The 22,187-nt window shown below is 28.6% G+C and overlaps 1 protein-coding gene across 3 annotated transcripts in view; it reads left to right on the top strand.

The window, feature by feature from the left end:
- Nucleotides 1-22,187, top strand: part of Myo61F (unconventional myosin 61F) — a 244,025-nt gene that overhangs the window by 155,042 nt on the left and 66,796 nt on the right. For all 3 annotated transcript variants that reach the window (XM_075364090.1, XM_075364088.1, XM_075364089.1), the window contains one exon: nt 7,163-7,278. In XM_075364090.1, the coding sequence (XP_075220205.1) occupies nt 7,163-7,278 (116 nt within the window). The remainder of the gene's footprint in view (nt 1-7,162; nt 7,279-22,187) is intronic.

The raw sequence follows: 22,187 nt of genomic DNA, 5'->3' as shown, positions 1-22,187 counted from the left end.
CAAAAAAATAAATCTTAGTTAACTTTTTTCATGTATAATTATTTTCCACTATATAACAATAAATAACATTAATGCCAGGAAAATATTACAACTTTGTTGTCAGATTTTTTAAACACGATACAATAGCATTTAAAAACTCTCCGCACAACAAGGAGTCCAGTACTTTCTAACCATCTACTGGACGCAGATAACATATTCATCAACACTGACACTTAACCTTGACATAAAAAAACGATCACAACTTAATACAATTAAATGCTATGAAATATACGGTATAAGCCCGAAATATTATAATAAATGAATGGTTGCAATAAAAATAACATACATTTTTCAAACACATTCTTAATATCTATCTAATAAAAAAAAAAACAACAGCATTAAGAGACCGGTGTGCAAATAGAAGAACCCGTTCACTGAGGATGGTGGTAAAAGTGGGTGCAGACGTTTTATCCTACAATTTGATACGGTGTCATTAAAAAAAATTGTTTTATTTCAAATTAATATCATTGGTCGGAGACGAATCCTTTATTTTATCTATAAAATAATTATTTCGTTTTATTTATATCTTTTTTTCTCTCTCTTAAGATAGTTGGGAAAGCGTTAAGCGATATCTTAGTTGACAGTTTCTTTGCAGGAGCTTTTTACTTGTGTAATTTCTGGTACACTCCTTTTGTAAATTTATTATTCCATATTGCAAAACCAAATTTTGCTTTCTCTTATAATAATCTTTTAATCCCTTCCCCTTTATAATTTAATTTTAAAATTTGAGTAAAATTATTTTACTTCCTCGTCTTTATTCAATTATTTATTAAAATACACATAACGGGTACCATATAGCTTTTATTATCAATCAGGTGATAAAATCAAGACTCTTTTAATGAGTAAAACCCAAGTGTTTATTAAATTGATACTTATAGCGCAGAAAGTGCTAAAGTTTTTTTTTTGTGGTGACAGTAAAATAAATATTTATTGATAACGACACAATTACTGGTATCATAGTTTATAGTCACATGTTATTTTCTTTAATAATTTTTATGATAAAAATTTCAAGTATCAATTAAAACGAAGTTAATCTTCACTACATGTCAAATTATCAATAATATATTTAATTTATAGTATATATTTTTAAAAAAACTTTCTTTTTTTATCTAGACGTTAACTTTCTGTGTTTCTTTTATTTTTTTAATTTTTAAATGTCTTCTTTCCCGTCTGTTTGTATTAGTTCTTTCTTACTCTCTCTTTTTCGGTTGACAAATTCTTAAGAATTCTCAGGACAAGCCGACGAAATAAGGAAAAAAATTAGGCAAAAGATTTGGCTTCCAAATTGCATTATAGTTAATATAAAATTATTTAATTCACTTTTTAGAATTTTTAAAGTAATTTATTAGATTTTACAACGATGAGAATCCAAAATTTATTTTTAAAAATTAGATACTCGTATAAAAATGATTATTATTATTATTATTATTATTATTATTATTTTTTTTTTTTAAATAATTATAACCATATTTATTATATTATCAAACGTAATCATTACTTTCAAATGATAATTTTTTATCATTCGTTCTGCGCAAGAGGACCGATTTTTAGTTAATTTAATTTTGTTTTAATATAGTTTAGCATTTTTAACAATAGATAGTGCAGATAAAGAAACGTCAACGTTCCAACTTGCAGCTTTATAATGAACCACGCTTCCAACTTGTTCGCTTAAAATTTCTCGACTCTAAATTGAGTGTAACTCAAGAACGACTCTACCACTCTTCATCAAATTTTTACATGCATAACTTCATAGATACAACTTCAGATATATAGTATTTCTGATACTACTTTTTCTATAGTTGGATTTGATACTTTGCTCTTATTTTTCATATTAGCCTCATGTAAGTTGTTTTAATTAATTTTATTCTTAACTATTCTTTAACTTACACAATCGTTATGACACCCTCGAAGACATTAGAAAAGCGATTTACACTACTAATGCTATTGAATCCACTAACCGTCAAATTCGTAAAATTATTAAAAATAGAGGAGTGTTTCCAGATGACAAATCGATTCAGAAAATAATCTTTTTGGCGTTGACAAATGCCTCTAAAAAATGGACAATGCCTATTAAGAATTGGGCGATGACTTTAAATCAATTTGCTATACTTTGTGATACTAATTTATAAAATTGGACAAATGGAGAAATCATAACAACTCATGAATATAAGGAAATACTGTAAAAAGATCAAGAAGAAATAACATTAAAAGAAATTAAATTTTAATCGTAGATACTTTTAATTAGGTATCCTATAGAGATGTAGAAAATCCTTGCTTAAAATAACTGAATCCACTAGAAATTATTACTTTTATCATGGAGCAAATATATGTGGCAAAAAAATAATTCTAATAACAGTTTACTAGAAAAGCAAACAAATAATATTAACTATGATGATTTTCCTTATGAAAGTTTCCCTTTTACTTATACAAGAGCTGTACATTTAAGAACTATTGGCCTATTATTTAACATGAAACCTCCTGCTATAGATACTGCTAGGATACTTGATATTGGTTGTACTGAAGGTGGCAATATTTGACCCGGTAGTTTTGGAGACTTTTGAGCCTTTAATTGAGCGTAACTTGAGAACGGCTTAACCAAAAAAAAGTCACATGCACAATCGCTTCAGGTACACTGCAAGATCATACATAAATTTCAATGAAATTGGTCTAGTGGTTTTGATGATTCTCTAGTCACAAAATTTTATACATAATTCTATAAATGTATAAGGAAACCTTAATTTAAGCGAATGATATTTTCGTACTCTTCATAACTCAAAACGTATAGAAAATGAATTTTCTTTACGCCTCTTTCCCACCATGCGACCGAAAGTAATACCGTACTTTTCTTCGAAAGATCGGTAAAAAAATCCAAGGTGGTTACTGATGAAAAAATAAATAAAAGTACTCGTTTAATTGAATTTTAACCAGCCTCAATTTTATGTTCTTTTAATAAAAGTCTAAAAGGACCTTATCACCTTACCTAATACCTAATATTTTATAATTGTCCTTGCTTAGTTTGACATTTTTAGCTCAACAGTTAGTAGTACTATATTTTTTTACTATTTAGGAATGATTATTTTTTAAATTTCATTTAAAAATGCATAAGGTTATATATATATATATATATATATATATATATATATATATATATATATATAATGTATTAATGTTCTTAGTATATTTTTTACTCAGAACTACTTGTAATTTTTTACTATGTCCAATATTTTTTTTTATTGTTTCAAAGCTTATTTACAATCGGCTACATTTCATAAACCTTTAGTAAATCGGGTCACATCCCGAATCATGTGATAAAAATCCTTTGAAAAAAAAAAATTAGTGTTTTTGAAATTGTTTTTATTTTAAATATAATTTTAGATCAGTTCTTTAAAGTAATAATAATATTTCGGCTTTCTTGTGTAAGTAGTGATCAAAAATGGTATTGATGTGTATGTCCAAAAATTGATTAATTTATTAATCAATCTGATTAATTTTATTTTTTTATATCAATGTCTAATACTAAAATTAAAAAAAAGCAAAGTTAAACAAGCAAAGCTAAACAAGTTTCATTTATTTAAAGCTACGGATATTATTATTTATATTATTACACAAGAATTACAAGGAAATTTCTCTAAATTTAACTGCATTGATTGTAAGAAAGGTGTAATCCTTAAGGGGAATAATGTTTTAGGTAATATAAATGATATATGATACAGTTGCACGCGCACAAAAGAGACAAAGAGATAAAATTCCACTCTTTCTACTTATTTGGGAAGGTTACACAATACAATAATTCTGTCAGCTGTTGTTGAAATACATATATACTCATATTAAACATTATAAGTGCAGTGTAATGATAGTGGGTTAACCGTGAAGGCCAAACTCAAGAGTAATATCGTTAAAAAAATTTAAACACCATTTGTCTATCCATAATATTAAAATTAGTTAATCCTACAGTTTAGTTACACTTCCATAAATATACTCTGTAACAGCTAACAACATTTTAGACTTTATCCCACTCGTATCTATATATACTCGTGTGTGTGTATATATATATATATATTTTTTTTTTATACCATTTAAAAAAATATATATAGCCTGTTACCGTATAAGGGCCATGTGGTTACGATTAATTTAAAATTGATGAGTTTTGATAACAAAAAATGTTTTTCATTTATATATAAAAATAATAAATGTTTAATATAAATTGTATTAAATATTCACATCAATATTGTCACTTAAAAACATCAGTTTTGATAGAAAATTCAGTTCGACTAATATGACTAGTATTTCCTTTACTTTTTTAAATTGCTTATACTAATTCAATATACGTATGCTAACAAATTTTTATACATTTATAAAATGCAGTATATATTACCGTAAATGACTGTTCATTTACGGTAATATATACTGCATATACTGCAATATATAACTGGATCTGTATCCAGTTACAAATTTGAAAAATAAAACTTATTAAAATGATAGCAAAAAAATCGTAGGTTTTAAAAATTGACTGTTTACTTTTGTTTAAAAAATTGTTCAGAATAGCGGAAATGCAAAGTTGGAAGAATTTACTTAAATTTTAGGAAGTATATTGTTTTATATAGGGATAAATAGAAGGATATACGAATTAAAACTAATTATAAAATAAAGAGAATTATTTTTTTTATTTCCTTTTTCACTTTCCCGGCGAATATAACTAGAATAGCTATATTAAAGGGGAAAGTATGGTGATGAGGTCTCAAAAATGGGGTATCGGGCTCCTTTTGCAAATCTTTGCGTTTTAGGGTCCAAGTAGTTCGTTTAGACCAAAAAAAAATATATGTATTTATGTTTTGCGTACGTATTTTGCCGCACTGCTTTTCGTGTTTTATCTCAGGATTGACCAAAGTGATTTTCATCAAATTTGGCTGAAATAATTTTATATATGAGGGGGGGCATTAATCATATTAATTTTCTTCAAAATTTGTCAAGAGAGTGGATGGATATCGCGAGAAACCCATTTCTATTTTGTACTCAAGCACTTCAGAAAAAACTTTATTAAAGCAATAATCAATCCCCATCTTATAAAATTGAAATATATGTTTTTTTTTATTCTTTTGTTCTACCTCCCTTTGGTTTAAATATTTTTCAAACATTTTTTGAAAGTTCTCCCGGGACTTCCATAACGTATCCTACACGTCAAAATAATGGAAAAAGTTCATATAAACATATGGATGCTTCCTTTGTGAGTACGGCTAATGAAAGATTTCTCTCGGATTTCACGTACCCAGATGAAATGAAGTCGTACTGAAATTTTTAGAACGTTAACTAAGGGACAGAATTAGTGATTTATGGTTTTTGATCTAAAAAATCGAATAAAATTGATTCCAGAACCGTATCTGCAGTAATATTTGAGAAATTTGGGGTTAAAACGAACAAATTGGGGTAAAATACCCTGTTTTATATGTTTGACGTTCAATAACTTTATGAAATGGGTATTAAGCACAAAAACCTTTACATTTAACTTGTAGAGAATTAATTCTGAACAAAATGGTGTAAGGTAAGTTGAGTAAAACAAGGAAAAGTTAGAAAAATTCGAATTTTATTTAAAAACAGTACACTAGACAGTGCATTATTTGTTCTAGTTTATAAAAAATGAGTCCACCATTTTCAACATGTCTGGGCACGCTTCCGTACTGCTTTTTTTTTGCTATTTTTATTTCTTCAAGGCTGTCCTTAAGTTGCTCAGCCTCATCCATAATGCGGATAATTAATTCCTTACGAGAATATATATTTGATTTGTATACAATATTTTTCATCCATCCCAGACGCAAAAATCTAAAAGTGTTTGATTAATCGATCTTGGTGGCCAGGAATGTGGACCTCCACAACCGATTTTATTTCTCAGGGAAATAATTATTGACGTGAGTGGAAACTGCACAATAGAATTGGGGAGCGCGCCATCGTGTTGGAAGTATATTTTAGTATACTTCACAATTATTTTAACCCATCGGGTTGGTCTAGTGGTGAACGCGTCTTCCCAAATCAGATGATTTGGATGTCGAGAGCTCCAGCGTTCAAGTCGTAGTAAAGTCAGTTATTTTTACACGGATCTGAATACTAGATCGTGGATACCGGTGTTCCTTGGTGGTTGGGTTTCAATTACCCACACATCTCAGGAATGGTCGAACTGAGACTGTACAAGATTAAGACTGCACTTTATTTACACTTATATATATCATCAACCTCATTCATTCTCTGAAGCATTATCTGAACGGTAGTTACCGGAGACTAAAACAGGAAAAAGGGAGAGTATACTTCACTTTAAAGTATAATGCACTTTGGTGTTATGAAAGTTTTTGAAGAACTTCGTGATTAAATCTGTATAAAGTTATTAATGACTGTCTAAAAAAATTTAAATTATAGACCTCGACGTAAAATGCAGAAAACATTTTTTTTCCAGATTTTTTCTTATTTTAGCCTTTATAGATTTAGAGAAAATTTTAGATAATAAATTTGTTAAGCTTAACCTATATATGAATATTTTTGAAAAAACTTTTTTAAAATTTATTCCCCACCTCTAACAAATATTTATTTATTTTTTTGGCTCTTTGCCATGTTTTTTATCATATATTCTCATTTATATACTGATATAGCATTATAAATGTACTCATATATTTTCGGTTAATATCATATTTATAAGTACAGAAAAATCAATAAATATCTGAAAATGTAATTTTTGGTCGTAGTATAAATAGCATATTTGAGATTTATTCATGAATTTGAATTTTTGAGAAAACGTTAAAATAACTAAATAACTTTCTGATGAAAACATCATCTATAAAAATTTAAATAGGGTAATCGCTTTATGGCTTTGAGATTTCTTTTATTTTGGAATCCATCCAATCGACGATTCAGAATTGCTTAACTTGAATAATTTTAATCCTTTAATTTTCTTTTACGTATCTCTATTTATATGGTGAAGGTAATATTTTGTCACTATTTTATATACGGCACATTATTTTTGTAATATTCTTGATTAAAATTACTTTTTATTAATTTTATATTTCTTTTATAATGTTAACTTGGTTTTTTGCTTACTTGTATTTATGAATGATTCATGTTATTACTTCTTTTTTTACAGACTTACATTGGCCAAGTGCTAGTATCTGTTAATCCATATCGTAACTTAGAGATATATGGTGATGACGCCATTAAAGAATATGAGAATACACATATATTCGAAGCTCCACCACACATGTAAGTTTATTTTTAAATAAGCATTTTATATATATATATATATATATGTATTAATAACAAAACACACACACACACACATCTCATTTTAAATCAGGTTCAATTTTGTATTTAATATTACATATGTAAAAAATATGTGCACTTAAAAATTTCTAATGAAGAAAAAAAAATCTTTGTTTGGAGAAAAGATTACAGAACTGTTAAAGTTAGATTTAAGTATTTGAGAATCTTAGTGATTTGGAATGGCAAATTTACAAGATAATATGAAGTAGAATTAAAAATAGGCCAATTTATATATGAATGAAAGAGATTTTGAAAATGATTCTTATAGAAAGTAAGTTTTCGATTCAACTGTGCAAAAGGTTTGTCAAATGTTTTGTGATTGTTTTTTTTTTTTGTATACATTGTATCGTAGATTATCCCTAAGAATAAAAACTATTCAACTATTTGGATAGTTTAGAAACATAGATTATGGTGATGAATGTAAAATATAAAGCATATGGACAAATTACATGAAGATGTAGAAAAGAATAATTGATGAACAGAATTCAAAAGAAGAAATGGAGATGGTAAGAAAGAGGGAAATATCTTGATTGGGGCATATCCTATTTAGAAATTTTCTTCACCAAATAGAAATAAAAATGGAAATCAAAAAAAGAATGGAGATGCTCTCAACACTGGAAGAAGAGAAGCTATAAGCAAATGAAGAAAGATGGTCTAGATCAAGAAAAATTAAAAACATTCACTAGAACCTTATCAAAAGACCAATTCACCTAACAAAAAGGCGTGAAATTTCCAGAATAAAAACATAGACCATTGAATGAGTTACTCTCATTTATCTTTTGAATATACTATTTAGCCTTCTAATAGAGAGAGTTCAGGAATTCTAACGATTTAAGAGAAAAAAATTGTTTTTTCCATTTCTGAGACGCATTGTAAAATTGTTCAAATTGTATTATTCTTATATTGATAAGAGATCAATGAAATGCAAATGTTATATTATCTGTACTACTGTTATGATTGTAACAAACTCTTTTCCCCCTCCATTTCCAGAACAATTTACTAATATTTTACAAGTATTTAATAACAATATTAAATGTTGAATATCAATATTTGAATATAAGATCTTTATTACTGTTGAATATAGGACTATTGATATTCTACTGATAGAACCAGTTTCAATTTTTTTTCAACTTTAATTTATATCCTTATAGCAACTAGACCTTTGTACACCACTCCTCTCCTCCATGAGTTAATATTTTCTCCCGTACATATAATAAATTGTCAATATCCTCATATATTTAGTGGTTGTATTTCTTTCTTGCTCAATTTAATCTTTTTTCCCTAGTAAAGTTCCTTTAACTCTTATAACGAGATGTATTCCACTTTATAGAGATATTTCTGTTTTCTCCAATTTTTCCAAAACTTCCTATAACCATTTTCATTTTACTAACAATTTAAACCAAGTCATAGTGAATACTTCCTAGTCCTGTTTTTATGGATTGATATATTTCAATTTTCAAAACCATAAAGTGCTACATATTATGTACTGTAGGTATTGATAAAGTTTTCTTTCTATGCATTCTGTTTCTATTATTAATCAGAAGCTTTATTGAAATAAATTTTTGTTTAAATAATATAAAATACTGCACCTTTTCATTGCTGTATTTAGTCGTTAGTGCCTTTTTTAATTTACAGTTATGTATTAAATTACAACTGCCATAACTAAACCCTCTTACATTGTCCAATACTTTATTCTCAAGTTTGATTTTTAAATTAATTAAAACAGTGCCGTTTTTAACAAAGATAACGTTTAGTTTTCTTTTTTCATAATTCTTTTAAACTTTTTTTTGATTACTGCTTATCTAGATTAATCACAGAGATGCCCAGTAGTGGGCTTTGGAGTGACTGAAATAGAGTTGGCACTGCTAATAGTTCAGTGAAGGGGATAATGTACCCCGACAAGACGTTGCAGATAGCAAGAAGCCAGTTTTCAGTCAAGCAATCCATTCCCATTCTGCACATTAACTAAGCTTTCTAAATTTTTATTAGTAATAAATAAAAAAGTATATTTTTTCTCTAGTTTGGACAACTGAGAATCAAATGAAGCAACATTTTCCATTCATTTCTCTGCCTTCTGGGTGTTTTCTAAACTGATCTTCCAGTTAACAAAACTGAATTTGTTTATCATAATTCATTGTAAAAGTCTTAGCTAATACTAGTTTTATTAGCAATATTATAAACACTGTTTTGAAGGACACCATTTTGCATTGATTTCTCTTTCTTCAGAGCATTTTCTTTCCTGAACTTCTAGTAGTTCTTCATTCTTTTGCTTTGTTTTTGCCTTCTCTCTTCTAACCTGAAGTTGTCGGTTACTTTTTTCCCCTTCTCTTGAAACTCCTAAAATCTTGTACCCTTTCTGAGTGTTGTTTATCTTATATTATTCCTTCAGAGGTTTTCACTTATTTTAGGTCTTTATAAACCTGACCCCCCCCCCCCAGCATTGGTCTAGTGGTGAATGCATCTTCATAAATCAGCTGATTTTGAAGTCGAGAGTTCCAGCATTCAAGTCCTAGAAAAGGCAGTTACTTTTATATGGATTTGAATACTAGATTGTGGATGAGTGTTCTTTGGTGGTTGGGTTTCAATTAACCATACATCTCAGAAATGGTCGACCCAAGACTGTACAAGACTACACTCATACTTATCATCCTCATTCATCTCTAATACCTGATGGTAATTCCTGGAGGATAAACAGAAAAAAGGAAAGGAATAAGGTCTTTATAAGCCATTGAGGTCCTATGATTTGCATTCTTTTTTTCATAAATGTGGTTGAAGATTTGTTTTGTCAGCCTGTTATCATTCATTCTAATAAGATTGCCAAAGAGGCTTTTCTTTTACTAACAGAGTCTAACATTTTCACATTTGGATTGTATTTGTAATGATCTTTATTGCTATTGAATTTCTATTTGTTTTCATCTACTTTTTTTGGAGTATTAAAAAAAAATAAAAATTGTAAAAGGTGTACCAAATCAACAGACTCATACAAACAGAAAATAAAAGAATAAAAGTGGTATTAAAAATATACTGAAGAAATGATTTTTCAGTGAGTAAAATCTTATTTCGTAAAAAAACAGTCATTAGTAAATGTACATTTCTATAGTGAATTTTTAAAACCGCTTTTTAGGCTTTCATTTTCTATTCATGTGAGTTCTATTTTTGTCGATCTGATGATGTTGATACACCTTTTACAACTTCTACTTTCTTAATGTTCGTACTATGTTCACTTTTTCAGTACGGCTGATCACTTTTTAAACATTTTCTTGGAACTGAACTAAACATTTAAAGTGTTTTTTTTTGTTATTTGAGGTAATATTATAATTATTTTATAATAACAAGAAAAACAATTTTTAATATTTTCACTATATTTCTTTTAAAAATTAATGTTTATTTATAAAAATTTGATTTTAAATCTACAGTGAAGGTTATAAAGTGAATCAAAAGATATTAATCTATATATTCTAAAAAAAAATTTATATATATAATAAATATATAATAATATTATATATATATATATATATATATATATATATATATATATATATATATAAATTGACATATATACATATACACAATGCAATTCTTTACAATTAGCATCCTGTAAGAACCATAAGCACTTTAAAAGATGACCTATTACCTCTGATAATTTTACAATTCTTTTTTTTGTTTTTCATTTTACAAAAATATCTATATATTTCCTTTCCTCCTCCATTTACTTTAAACAAAATTCTTAAAATCTTACATATATTCTTTTCTACTACTTAAAAAAAAAATACAAATAAATTTCTTGTCAAAATATGTAAATAATGGAAATTTTGATTTTTTTTTTTACTTTGAAAACTGCTTTATTAATGTTGAAGGCATACATTTTTCGAATATTGGCATTAAAAATTAGTTAAACGTTTTTCTTCAAAGAAACTTTTGTGGTTTTTGTTATTAATAACTTAAAATACTTGCTTTTATTTTAATATTTATCAAGGAAACATTTATCGCATTTCCTTGTACACTCATAATTTTTTATCATATGATAATTTATAGCCTGTATTTTTAATTATTTATTATTGTTTTGTAAAGAGCATACGACAAGTTTTTTTTCTCTAGCACGTTATAAAGCAGTGTAATCCTTATCTTTTATTAAAAAAAGAAAAAGATAAAATTTTACAATTTATCTATACAAACACACTCGCTCGCGTGCGAACACACATGCATATTCGTTCACGACTGTGTTTTAATTGATAAAATTATAAATTTATAACTTATATTAATATTTTATTATTATTATTGTATTAATTTTAATACTTTACATTAAATACTATCAATATTCTTTACAGTTAATTTCATTAATTTTTATACTGAATTATCATCCGTTCTTAAAAAAGCATTGATTAATAATGAATTTATAATCTTAAAATGAATACCCATTTAACGATGTTTTTTTTTTGTATTCACAAAGACCATTTTACAAATAACTACGTCAATTCAGTAAATGGGAGAATACATACTGAGTGACTGTAAAGGATTTCTCATTTATATATGCTAGCATCCCCGTCCTGGCCTCACCCGGGCTATATGCGTATAGAACTTCGAAAATTGGAAATAGTTTTTTAGTAGTGATCGTGTGTGGGCTGTTGCTCTGAGTTTTGCTATTCACAACTTATCGGATAAAATAAAATGTTTAGATAAAGGATTTATTCCCAAAATCAAATTTTTCATGAAATCAGGACATTGAAGTTGCTCAAAAACTACTTTGCCGCTGGAATAGCATAGTCCAGGAGTTCTATCATTCCATTTTTTGACGTTCCAATGGTTACATATTTTAATGCTCTTATATATTTGAATATGTTTCAAATTAGAGTGATAATCAAAAGCTGATTTGAAATCTAACTACATTTTTCAAAGGTTGAACTCGATTTTCAGCCGAGCGTATACGTTATTCTTCAAGTATTTAAAGAATCTTTGACATAAATTCACGTTGTCTACGATCAAAGTTCTAGTAGATCTAGAAGTTTTTCTTCCTATCAGTCATCTTGCCGACCTAGGAGTTTTGAAAATATTACTACCAAATTGAAAGTCGAATTTATGCCACTTATGTGTATAGCTTACCCTGGAGGAACTTCTTAGTTCAGGATGTAAAATCTACGAGTGCTACTTTGATCGCGTGAGGATAAGTTCTCGCGGTTGACCACCAGATTAACCCACGGGGTCGGTCTAGTGGTGAACTCGCCATCGCAAATCATCTGATTTCGAAGTTGAGAGTTCTAAGGTTCAAATCCTAGTAAAACTTTTATACGGATTTGAATACTAGATCGTGGATACCGGTATTCCTTGGTGGTTGGGTTTCAATTAACCATACATCTCAGGAACGGTCGACCTGAGACAGTACAAAGCTACACTTTATTTACATGTATACACATCATTCTCAATCATTCTCTAAAATAATGCCTTACGGTGGTTCCGGAGGCTAAACAGAAAAATAAGAAAGAAGAAGGGTGGCCCAGATTAAACAATAACATTGAAGTTAGTAAAACACATTAACTTTCTGAAGGAGTCGATATTGATATCGAAATTCAATATTATGACGCCATCAAAACTTAGAAAAATATGTAAAAAAAATATTCGTCGTTGCTTTTAATTTTATTAGTTTTTATGTATGTTATCATAATAATACAAATTGATATTTAATGAATAATGACATTAAATCACGTAATAACTACCAGAAAAGTAGATAATGACATGGGCAATGATCGATGTAGGCAATGACATTAAATTTTGTAAAAGAACGTCTAGGTTATTTATTTTCAAGCTTTTTTTTTATTTATGATTTATATAATAGTGAGATAGGTGAGGCTTAAACTGTGGTAAACATTCTTGGGTCACAAGAAAGCTACATTAAAATTTCGTAATGATTTGCAGTTCAGGAACAAACGAAAATGACATGTCTCTTTATATAGTCGTGAGATAAAATTAAATACTTCAGCGGTTAATATGAGCTAAAAATACCTCAACCCAATTTTTAACCTCATAAAGATAATAATTTGAATAAGATTCTTGAAATACTTTTTCACAGAATTTCTTAATTAGTATTTGTGCCGAATTTTGAGATTTTATTCAAACGTTTTTTAATATTCACGGAAATTACAGTCCTTATCTGTAGCATGAAGATAAGCGCGGAAGTACTAGTGACCCGTTAAAAACTGGGTCACTAGTACTCCACCTCTCCATGCCGCTGCTCTGTCCGCGGTCGAAAAGAAGGATAAGCCTTGCGGTCCATCGTCCTCTAAGTCTCGCGGTCCCAGGTTTCTTGCCACACGAGGAACGTGCGAGTCTGTTCCCCGAAGATGGTCTCTCGGTCTTTAAGAGGTGGTTAAAAAATAAGGACCTCTAATATTTTTTTTTCCAAGTATTGTTAGCGATATATTTAGAGCTGATATCTATCGCAATTAGATCACATAATTTATACAACCTATATAATATCATCCAAAGTATATTTGAGGTGATTAAAAGAAAAACGTGTTTTATTTTCATATAATATTGAAGTAACATCTATGTAGAATTTCAAACAAAGTTATATTACAAAAAAATTAGAATTATTATTTGTGTATAGTTCTCTATTATTAAGATCTTTGTTTGTCCTTTCTTAGAAGTGAATTTAATAAAGGTTCTTAAACTTGAAGTTTAATTGTTGCATCTCAAGTAAAGCAAGATATCATCTAGTTTGAAAACATTAGTTTTCGAAAAAATCGCTAGTGATTATTTAACGTAATTTTTCTGCATTAATTTTCTTATTCTTTTAAATAATTATAAACTTTTTAAACGAAAACATGTGATTAATTTTGTATAATAAGACTTTTTTTATTTATTTATTTCAAAACATTTTTGTTCTCATCCTGGTGTCAGCCGACGTTATTGCTCGCGGTTTTTTTTAAATAGGCGGACATATATTTAAAGCACGATAGGAAAGTGTGATGGATTTACATTATAAGAGTTCATTTATGGTAGTACATCGCTGATTTGTATGTATGTATACATTTTGTAATGTTAATGTGTGATCATTTTGTGTACGAGTCAAAACCAAGGTTGTTTTTAGTATTCGTTAATTTTTGATTGTATCTTTAAGGTGATTGGCAAATGTTACTCCAGTAAACGTTAAATATTAACCCCATAAATTGTAAACATTATTGCTGTGGAAGGCTTTGAAGTATTCATTGTATCTTTTAAATCGTGTCTTGTTTGACCAATATAAAAAATTTTGCAATCGCTACAAATCAGTTTACTTATTCCAGGATGATATATCGTGTTTGGTAATTGTGTTCTTTATTGTTTTGAGTTTTTACATGTATAGTTTTGTGACGTAAGTTCTTAACTTTTGTGTTTTTAGCGAATGTGTTTTCATACCAGTGGTACTTTTTTATAGGCCGTCAATATTTATTTAAAAAGATAACATTAAAGTATGTAAAATAAAATAAACATTTAAAAAAATACTGTCTTTAAAACTTATCAGTATTTTCTTTATTTTCTACTTTTTAAAAAGTATAAATTCGAATTTCAATAAAAATAAAACAATACTACCTTTAAAATTTTTACTGCAGTTTTTTAAAGTCTTATTAACTTTTATTGTAAACTAAATTTTCGTCTATAACAATCCTTATTTAGGTTTTACTTTTTTCATTCCTCTTCTTGATCTTACATCCTTCCAATACTTCTTCAATCTAACTCTGGCTGTTTCCCCTCTCCTATGAGTAGCCTACCCCATCACTTCTATCATTATCCTAAAAATCTTTGGAATTTTTAACCGTTTCTTTATATTTTCCTCTGTCCAAACCCGATTAGTTTAATAGGTTTTATTATAAATTTGTTTCTTTATTTCTCTCTATCTAACCTCTAAGGATCACTTTTACACAGCTCAGACTTCTTTCTTTTCCAAAACCTCTTCATCTTTTTGCTCATCTTTCTTTTTCATCTCATCACTCAATTTACAACTTTGCTTTTCCTTCTGCTCTTCTGGAAATACAGATTTATTTATCCTTAATTAAAAATTTGTTTGTTCAGAATTCTGCTTTTTGGTATATGGATTATTTCCAAAAATTTTTCTGCTTCTCTAAACCAGCTTATTTTGTCTTTCTTTTTTAAAAAAAAATTAAAAATTTGTTTACTTAATCTGCTTTCATTCATTCATAAATTCTATACGTAAGATTTAAATCTTCTTTTCGTCATTAAAATCATTTTCCTCATCAAAATCATTATTAATTTCCTCTGTTTTTTACTTATAAATGTTTTCATATTTGTACCATAAAATTCTATTTTCTATTTTGCTTATTTTTTTCAGTAAAAGTTTGTAAATTGTCTGCCCTATACAGAAATCTGAATGTCTCAGTTTTGTATTTTTAGAAAGAGATTTCTTGTTAAATAATCCTTTGTTATATGATTTGCTTTTTCCATCTTCTATAATGTACCTTTCTACTCTGGTTTTTGTGAGGCATTTGGTGTTATAATTTCCCCTAATTATTTTAATTTTTGTTCTCTTTTGGTTGATTTGGTTTTTTTTTGAGATTTTGATCGAGCGTTATTTTTGCTATTTGAGAACCATTTTCATTTTTCGTAAGAAACTTGAATAAGTTTATTTAATTTCTTTTTTTATTTATTTTTTATTATTATTTTTTTAAATAGATTGTTCAAATAATTAATTATTATCGATAACAGTTTTAAAGTGGACTAATCTATAGTAACTTTTTTTTTAATTTCAAATATCGCACTTAATAGTGCTTTCAGTGATTATCGTCATCAGTGCATGATTTACGTGGGATATTTGTTTTATAGATTCATCAATTTAACCCACCGGGTTGGTCTAGTGGTTAACGCGTCTTCCCAAATCAGCTGATTTGGAAGTCGAGAGTTACAGCGTTCAAGTCCTAGTAAAGCCAGATATTTTTACATGGATTTGAATACTAGATCGTGGATACCGGTGTTCTTTGGTGGTTGGGTTTCAATTAACCACACATCTCAGGAATGGTCGAACTGAGAATGTACAAGACTAACACTTCATTTACACTCATACATATCATCCTCATTCATCCTCTGAAGAATTATCTAAACGGTAGTTACCGGAGGCTAAACAGGAAAAAGAAAGAAAGAAAGATTCATCAATTTAAAATTCATTTTAAACATATTTTACTAATGTATTTTAGAATGAAATACTACAGTTTAATGACTAATGGATTCTCGGGCGTATGTTTTATTTAATCAACTCGATAATGACAAAGAAAAAATGTTCTAACAAGTGGCTAGAGTAGAAATTCCGAAGTTTCGACTAAAATTCTTTCTTATCATATCAATTATTGTATTTTCCTTTAGCAATATTATAAAAATTAATTAATTTGACGATGTGGATTTGGTAGCTTTGGTGTATCTATATATTCATAATACATGCTTATACAGTCCGGTATATCTGTAAATATGATTAATGTCAACGTAAATATGTATAGTATTAAATTGTGTTATATATAACACTTACTGATATAAAATTTACTTATGCCATAAAATAAAAATTGGTACGTAGGTTTATTTCGAAATATCGAATGAATAATATTATTTTATACACGCAGCCTTTTTGTGAATGTGTGTATGTGTGTTACTTGTGAGGATATATTATAAATAAATAAATAAATGTTCTTGAAAGAAGAGAATTAAAAAACTTTCTAGTCGTGGGAAGGCGGTGCCCAACTGTTTTATAAGAGCAATGTTCTTAAAATACTGTTGTTCTACCTTCGTTGTTATTTTACCTTTCACCCCGCAGCAAACTATATTATAAACTCTCCATTACACAGACAATGGATTATTTATATATATATATTTGTATGTACAGAACTTCAAAAATGGAAAATAAACTTTTTTTAGTAATTATGTGTGAGCTGTTGCTCTCAGAGTTATCACTGTTCTTGACTTATCGGGAAAACTAGATTAATTCGGATGACTAACAACTTTTCAGTTGTTAAATATGTAAATGGTCGTCATTCCCTTTAAATTAATTAATAAACTAATTTAGTTTTACGTACATCATGATAATAACACAAACTGATATTTTATAGACAATTACATTAACTTCAGAAAAACACATAATAACTATCTGAAAAAGCCTATTTGGTATAAACAATGATCGAAATAGACAATCACATTAAATTTAGTAAAAGAACGTCTAGGTTATGTATTTATAACTCTTTTCATTCATGATTTATGTAGCAGTGAGAATGGTTAGGTGTAAACTATATAAATATTCCGGTGGTTTTTACGTATACTCCGATAATAATACAAATTGAAACCCACCGGGTTGGTCTTGTGCTAAACTCGTCGGCGCAAATCAGCTGATTTCGAAGTCGAGAGTTTCAACGTTCAAATCCTAGTAAAACTTTAATACGAATTTGAATACTAGACAGTTAATACCAGAGTTCTTTGGTGGTTGGGTTTCAATTAACCACATATCTGAGGAATTGTCGGCCTGGAACTGTACAAGACTACACATCATCTGCATTCATACATATAATTCTCATTCACCTTCTGAAGAATACCTTACGGTGGTTTCGGAGGCTAAACAGAAAAAGAAAGAAAGCCACATAAAATTGTCCGTGAGAGAAACAGTCCTTTCAAGTCAATGCCTACCAGCTTTAACTCTTGTCCTTGAGACTTATTAATCGTCATTTTTAAAACCTCATCCCCGTCACGGTTTGGCTGGCTCTATACGGTTACTTGTGTTTCCCATCGCAGTCAGGGGATATTTACACGTTCTAGCCAGAGGGCTCTGCCCCTTGGACCCCGTTGTGTTCATTAAACTCATGCTTGTGAGAATAATAATGATAAATAAAAATTAAAGCTTGTTCAATTTATAAAAAATATCAGTGTATTCTAATTTCTTCAGGGCAACAGTTTGGTCAGGACAGGACCCGAAACTTTGAGTGATGTAAGAATGTGGGTTTCAAAACTGTCAGCCTATATTTTAAAAATATTAGTTATAACTGATTACCCGTACTTTGTACGGGTAAAATTGTATTTTTCCCGGTTCTTAGCGTTTCTCGACAAACACCACTAGGAGGTGACTGTGCTTCGTTTTCTTATTTTTTTAAATATCTTTTAATTACTCTTATTTTATGTTTAAACTTAGATAACCGGAGGCGGATGCAGCCAATCGTGTCGCACATACAGTATTAGTAGCAATGGCTGTGTTGTTTAAGCCGCCACGCCGTACACGTTCGCGCCCCTTGAAAAAGCGAAAAAACCCGAAAATGGTTTTTAGGTATTTATCTGAAGAGTATTTGCAAACCCCAATCTAGTGAATATCTCTTTTATTATCTCTGTAATCGGAAATGGGAAAAATTTGCAATCATTGTTCAATTTTTTTTAACCTTTTTTCACCCCTTTAAAATCGAATTTCGAAAAATTTAGAAATTGGTTTTTAGATATTTACATGAAAATTAAACACACCAAAATCAAGTCTGTATTTCATTTGTTACCGGAAAATTAAAAAAAAATTGCCGGGTTTCAAAAAAAAATTCAAAATCCATTTTAACCATTTAAACTCGAAATTTCGAAAAATCCTTTTTAAGATTGCACTTACACCGTAAGAAGAACGTGTATACAAATTTTCGTCAATTTATCTTAAGTAGGTTTTGCTAGGCGTTGATTATGAATCATTCACGACGTGTTTTAAATATATATTAGCAGACCCGTCGCGGCTTCGCCCACGCTATATGGTTACTTGCGTTTCCATTGTGGTCAAAGGATATTTAGCCGGTTATGGCTTGCTTCGCGCGCCCTTCCTGTCTAGCCAGAGGGCTCTGCCCGTAGGACACCGCTGTTTTCATTAAAATCATGCTTGTTTGAATAATAATGATAAATAAAAATTAAAGCCTGTTCAGTTTATGAAAAATATCAGTTTGATCCGTGTGTATGTGTGTGTATACATGTATAGACTAGTTTCGTAAAATATTTTGTATTAATTGGTAATTTATAATTTTTCCTACAATCAGATAAATTTTCCTCCCTCCTACTTTTATGAAGTACATATTGCTTAGAGCGAAATGCTGTAACGTAGTAGAAGTTTATTGCATCTTATAAACAGATACTCATGTGTTATTATCTTACTATTTATTATCTACTGATAATATTTAAAAATTAAAATTTATTATTTTATATTTTAAAATTTAATTTCCCGTTTAATATTTATTATATTTAAATACGTATATTAATTATGCGTTGTATTTATCTATTATTCTTTTAATATAATTTTGTTTTTGTATAATTTCAACTCTTCTACTTTTTTTCTTTTCATTTTTATCTATATATTTTTCAACATAATAGATAAAACTTTTTCGATTGAGTAGAAAATGAAATTTATGTATTGATAATGAAGCTATATTTTTTTTTACCAAAACGAAAGGGCTTCTTTATGATATAATCATAAGGTGGTTTGCCCTTAAGCAGATCCCATGAATCATTTCCATCTTCATTCTCTTCTTAAGATTCTGAGTTCGCTGTAGCACCCATTTACTTTTAGATTATCTCTAACGTTTTAATATTTTCCAGCCTGTCTTTTTTTTTTTTTACTTTCCCTTACTAATCCTTCTAGCATTTTTTTGATCAATTCTTCTCCTCTCATGATAACATCTCAGCTAATTATTATTATCTTTTTTTTTATTCCGTATTGTTTTGATTCTCGTTTAATTTTCATAATTTTTTACTCTTGTTTGTTCACTTAATTTTTTCCAATTTCCTTCTAAATAGAACATTTCAAATCTCTCCAGAATTTCTTTTCCTTTTGATCTCAGTTTCATTGTTTCTCATGCCTACAAAAGTTCACTCCAAATGTAACACTTCACAAAATTGTTTTTCAGAAAATTTTAATTCCATCTTACTACAAAATGATTGTTTCTTTCTATTAAACGCTTATTTCCTTATTCTGTACGTTATTCCTTAAAAATACCTTTGACATCTTTGAGCCTAAAACAATCTATTTCAATTTTTTCCAACGTTAATCTCTTCATATCTTATACATAACTATAGATAAAATGTTTTTTTATCTAAATTTATAACAGTTGTCTGTTTTTCGAGGAATCAGGAAAAAACATTTGAATTAATTTTAATAAAACTTTCTGGATGAATTTATCTAAAGGAAGATTGAAATATTAGCTATATCTTAATCCAAAATATTTTGAGATGGACCCCTTACCTTACTTGAGAACACATTTTTGTTTTTATTTATTCAGTAGAATGCAATTAAAAAATATAAAATTTATAGGTTTAAAATTATAGTTCATAAAATGTTTTTAATTGGATGTTCCAGCTCCTTTCGAACTTTAAATAGTTATAAAATGTTTTTTTAAACCTTAGAAGTAAAATAAATTTAATAAAATTAACCGTTATTATTATTTTTCCGTTTAATAAAAATATTATTTGAATCAAACCAAAACATTAAATTCATGTTCATATTATTCTGCGTTCAATGATGGATATTTCTGGAAGGTGGACTAGCAACAACTAGTTTCAGTTACTCTATTGGTATTGGCTGTTGTCATAGCAACAACCCCCACCATCTTCAATTTTCCTGTTACACCATTTTCGAATCACCATAATATAATTCTTAGCTTTGCTATTCGCCAATCATTATTCTAGTGAACTGCTTTCACTATTAGAGAAAATGAATGAGTGTTATATATTGCCAAAATGCAATCAAGAAAACTGCGATTCAATTAAGCTAAAATTCTCTTTTTTATTTTTTTGAAAATGAGCTAAATTGAGCAATCCTGGGTCTACTAGCAGACCCGGCATTGCTTCGCTATTACTAGATTTGAGTATATATATATATATATATATTAAATGAACACAATTGAAAGTTTGATAAACAAAATGAACATTACGGAAGTTCACAAAATTTAACCTTTTTCTTTTTCCCTTTATCCTTTCTCCCTTTTTCCTTTCCCTCTTATCTTTTTCCCGTTTAATTTTCCCCTTTCCCCATTTCCTTTTCCCATTTTCATTTTTACCATATTCCCTTTCTCAGTTTCCCCCTTTCGTCCTTGTTTCCCTTTCCTTCTCTCTTTCTTTATTTCCCTTTATCCCTTCCTTCTTCCCCCTTTTCCTTTTTCTTTTTCTCTTTTTTACCCTTTCCATTTCCTTTTCCCCGTTTTCCTTTTTTCCGTTTTCTCCTTCTTCCCTTTTCCGATTTTTCCCTTTTTCTCCCGCGTGTAAATCGGTCCAGTATTTTTTTAGTCTTAGCGAACACACATATCGGAAACATTGAAATGGAATCGTAAAATATTTAGTATAGCGCTTGTTGCTTTTACGTCCAACAGATAGCGCTGTTTTTCAAAAAAAGGATGTTTTTACCTGTCACAGGTGTGATATCTTAGGTATATAAATAGTAGATATATAAAAATTCCGCGTATTCGAATGCAACGTTGTGTCAAAATTTCAAAGCAATCAGTGAAGAACTTTCGAAGATTTACGATTTTTAACAAACGAACATTTACTTTTTTATTTATATACGAGTAGATTAGCTCTGAATAAAAAAAAATATATACTTATTGTTAACAGTTAGATAAGTAAATGAAGATATATCTAGTTTATTTTTATTATCATTTAATTTCCTTTTTCATTTATTTTATTCTTTTATCTAGTGCTAATTTCTGAAAACTGGCTATAATCTAATTTACTCTTTTGTAATTGTTCTTGTTTAGTTTCGTCAGACCGAATAGTTCAGAAATAATGATGTTAATAAAACTAACAATCAAATTTCAATATTCAAATTGCTTTGCCTAAAATCTAAATAATAAATCTTCAGTAGTTTGATCTTGGTTCTTTCTGCA

The sequence above is a fragment of the Lycorma delicatula genome, chromosome 4, assembly GCF_047948215.1.
Source record: "Lycorma delicatula isolate Av1 chromosome 4, ASM4794821v1, whole genome shotgun sequence".
Lineage (NCBI taxonomy): Eukaryota > Metazoa > Arthropoda > Insecta > Hemiptera > Fulgoridae > Lycorma > Lycorma delicatula.
This window is presented reverse-complemented; position numbering and strand designations above follow the sequence as displayed.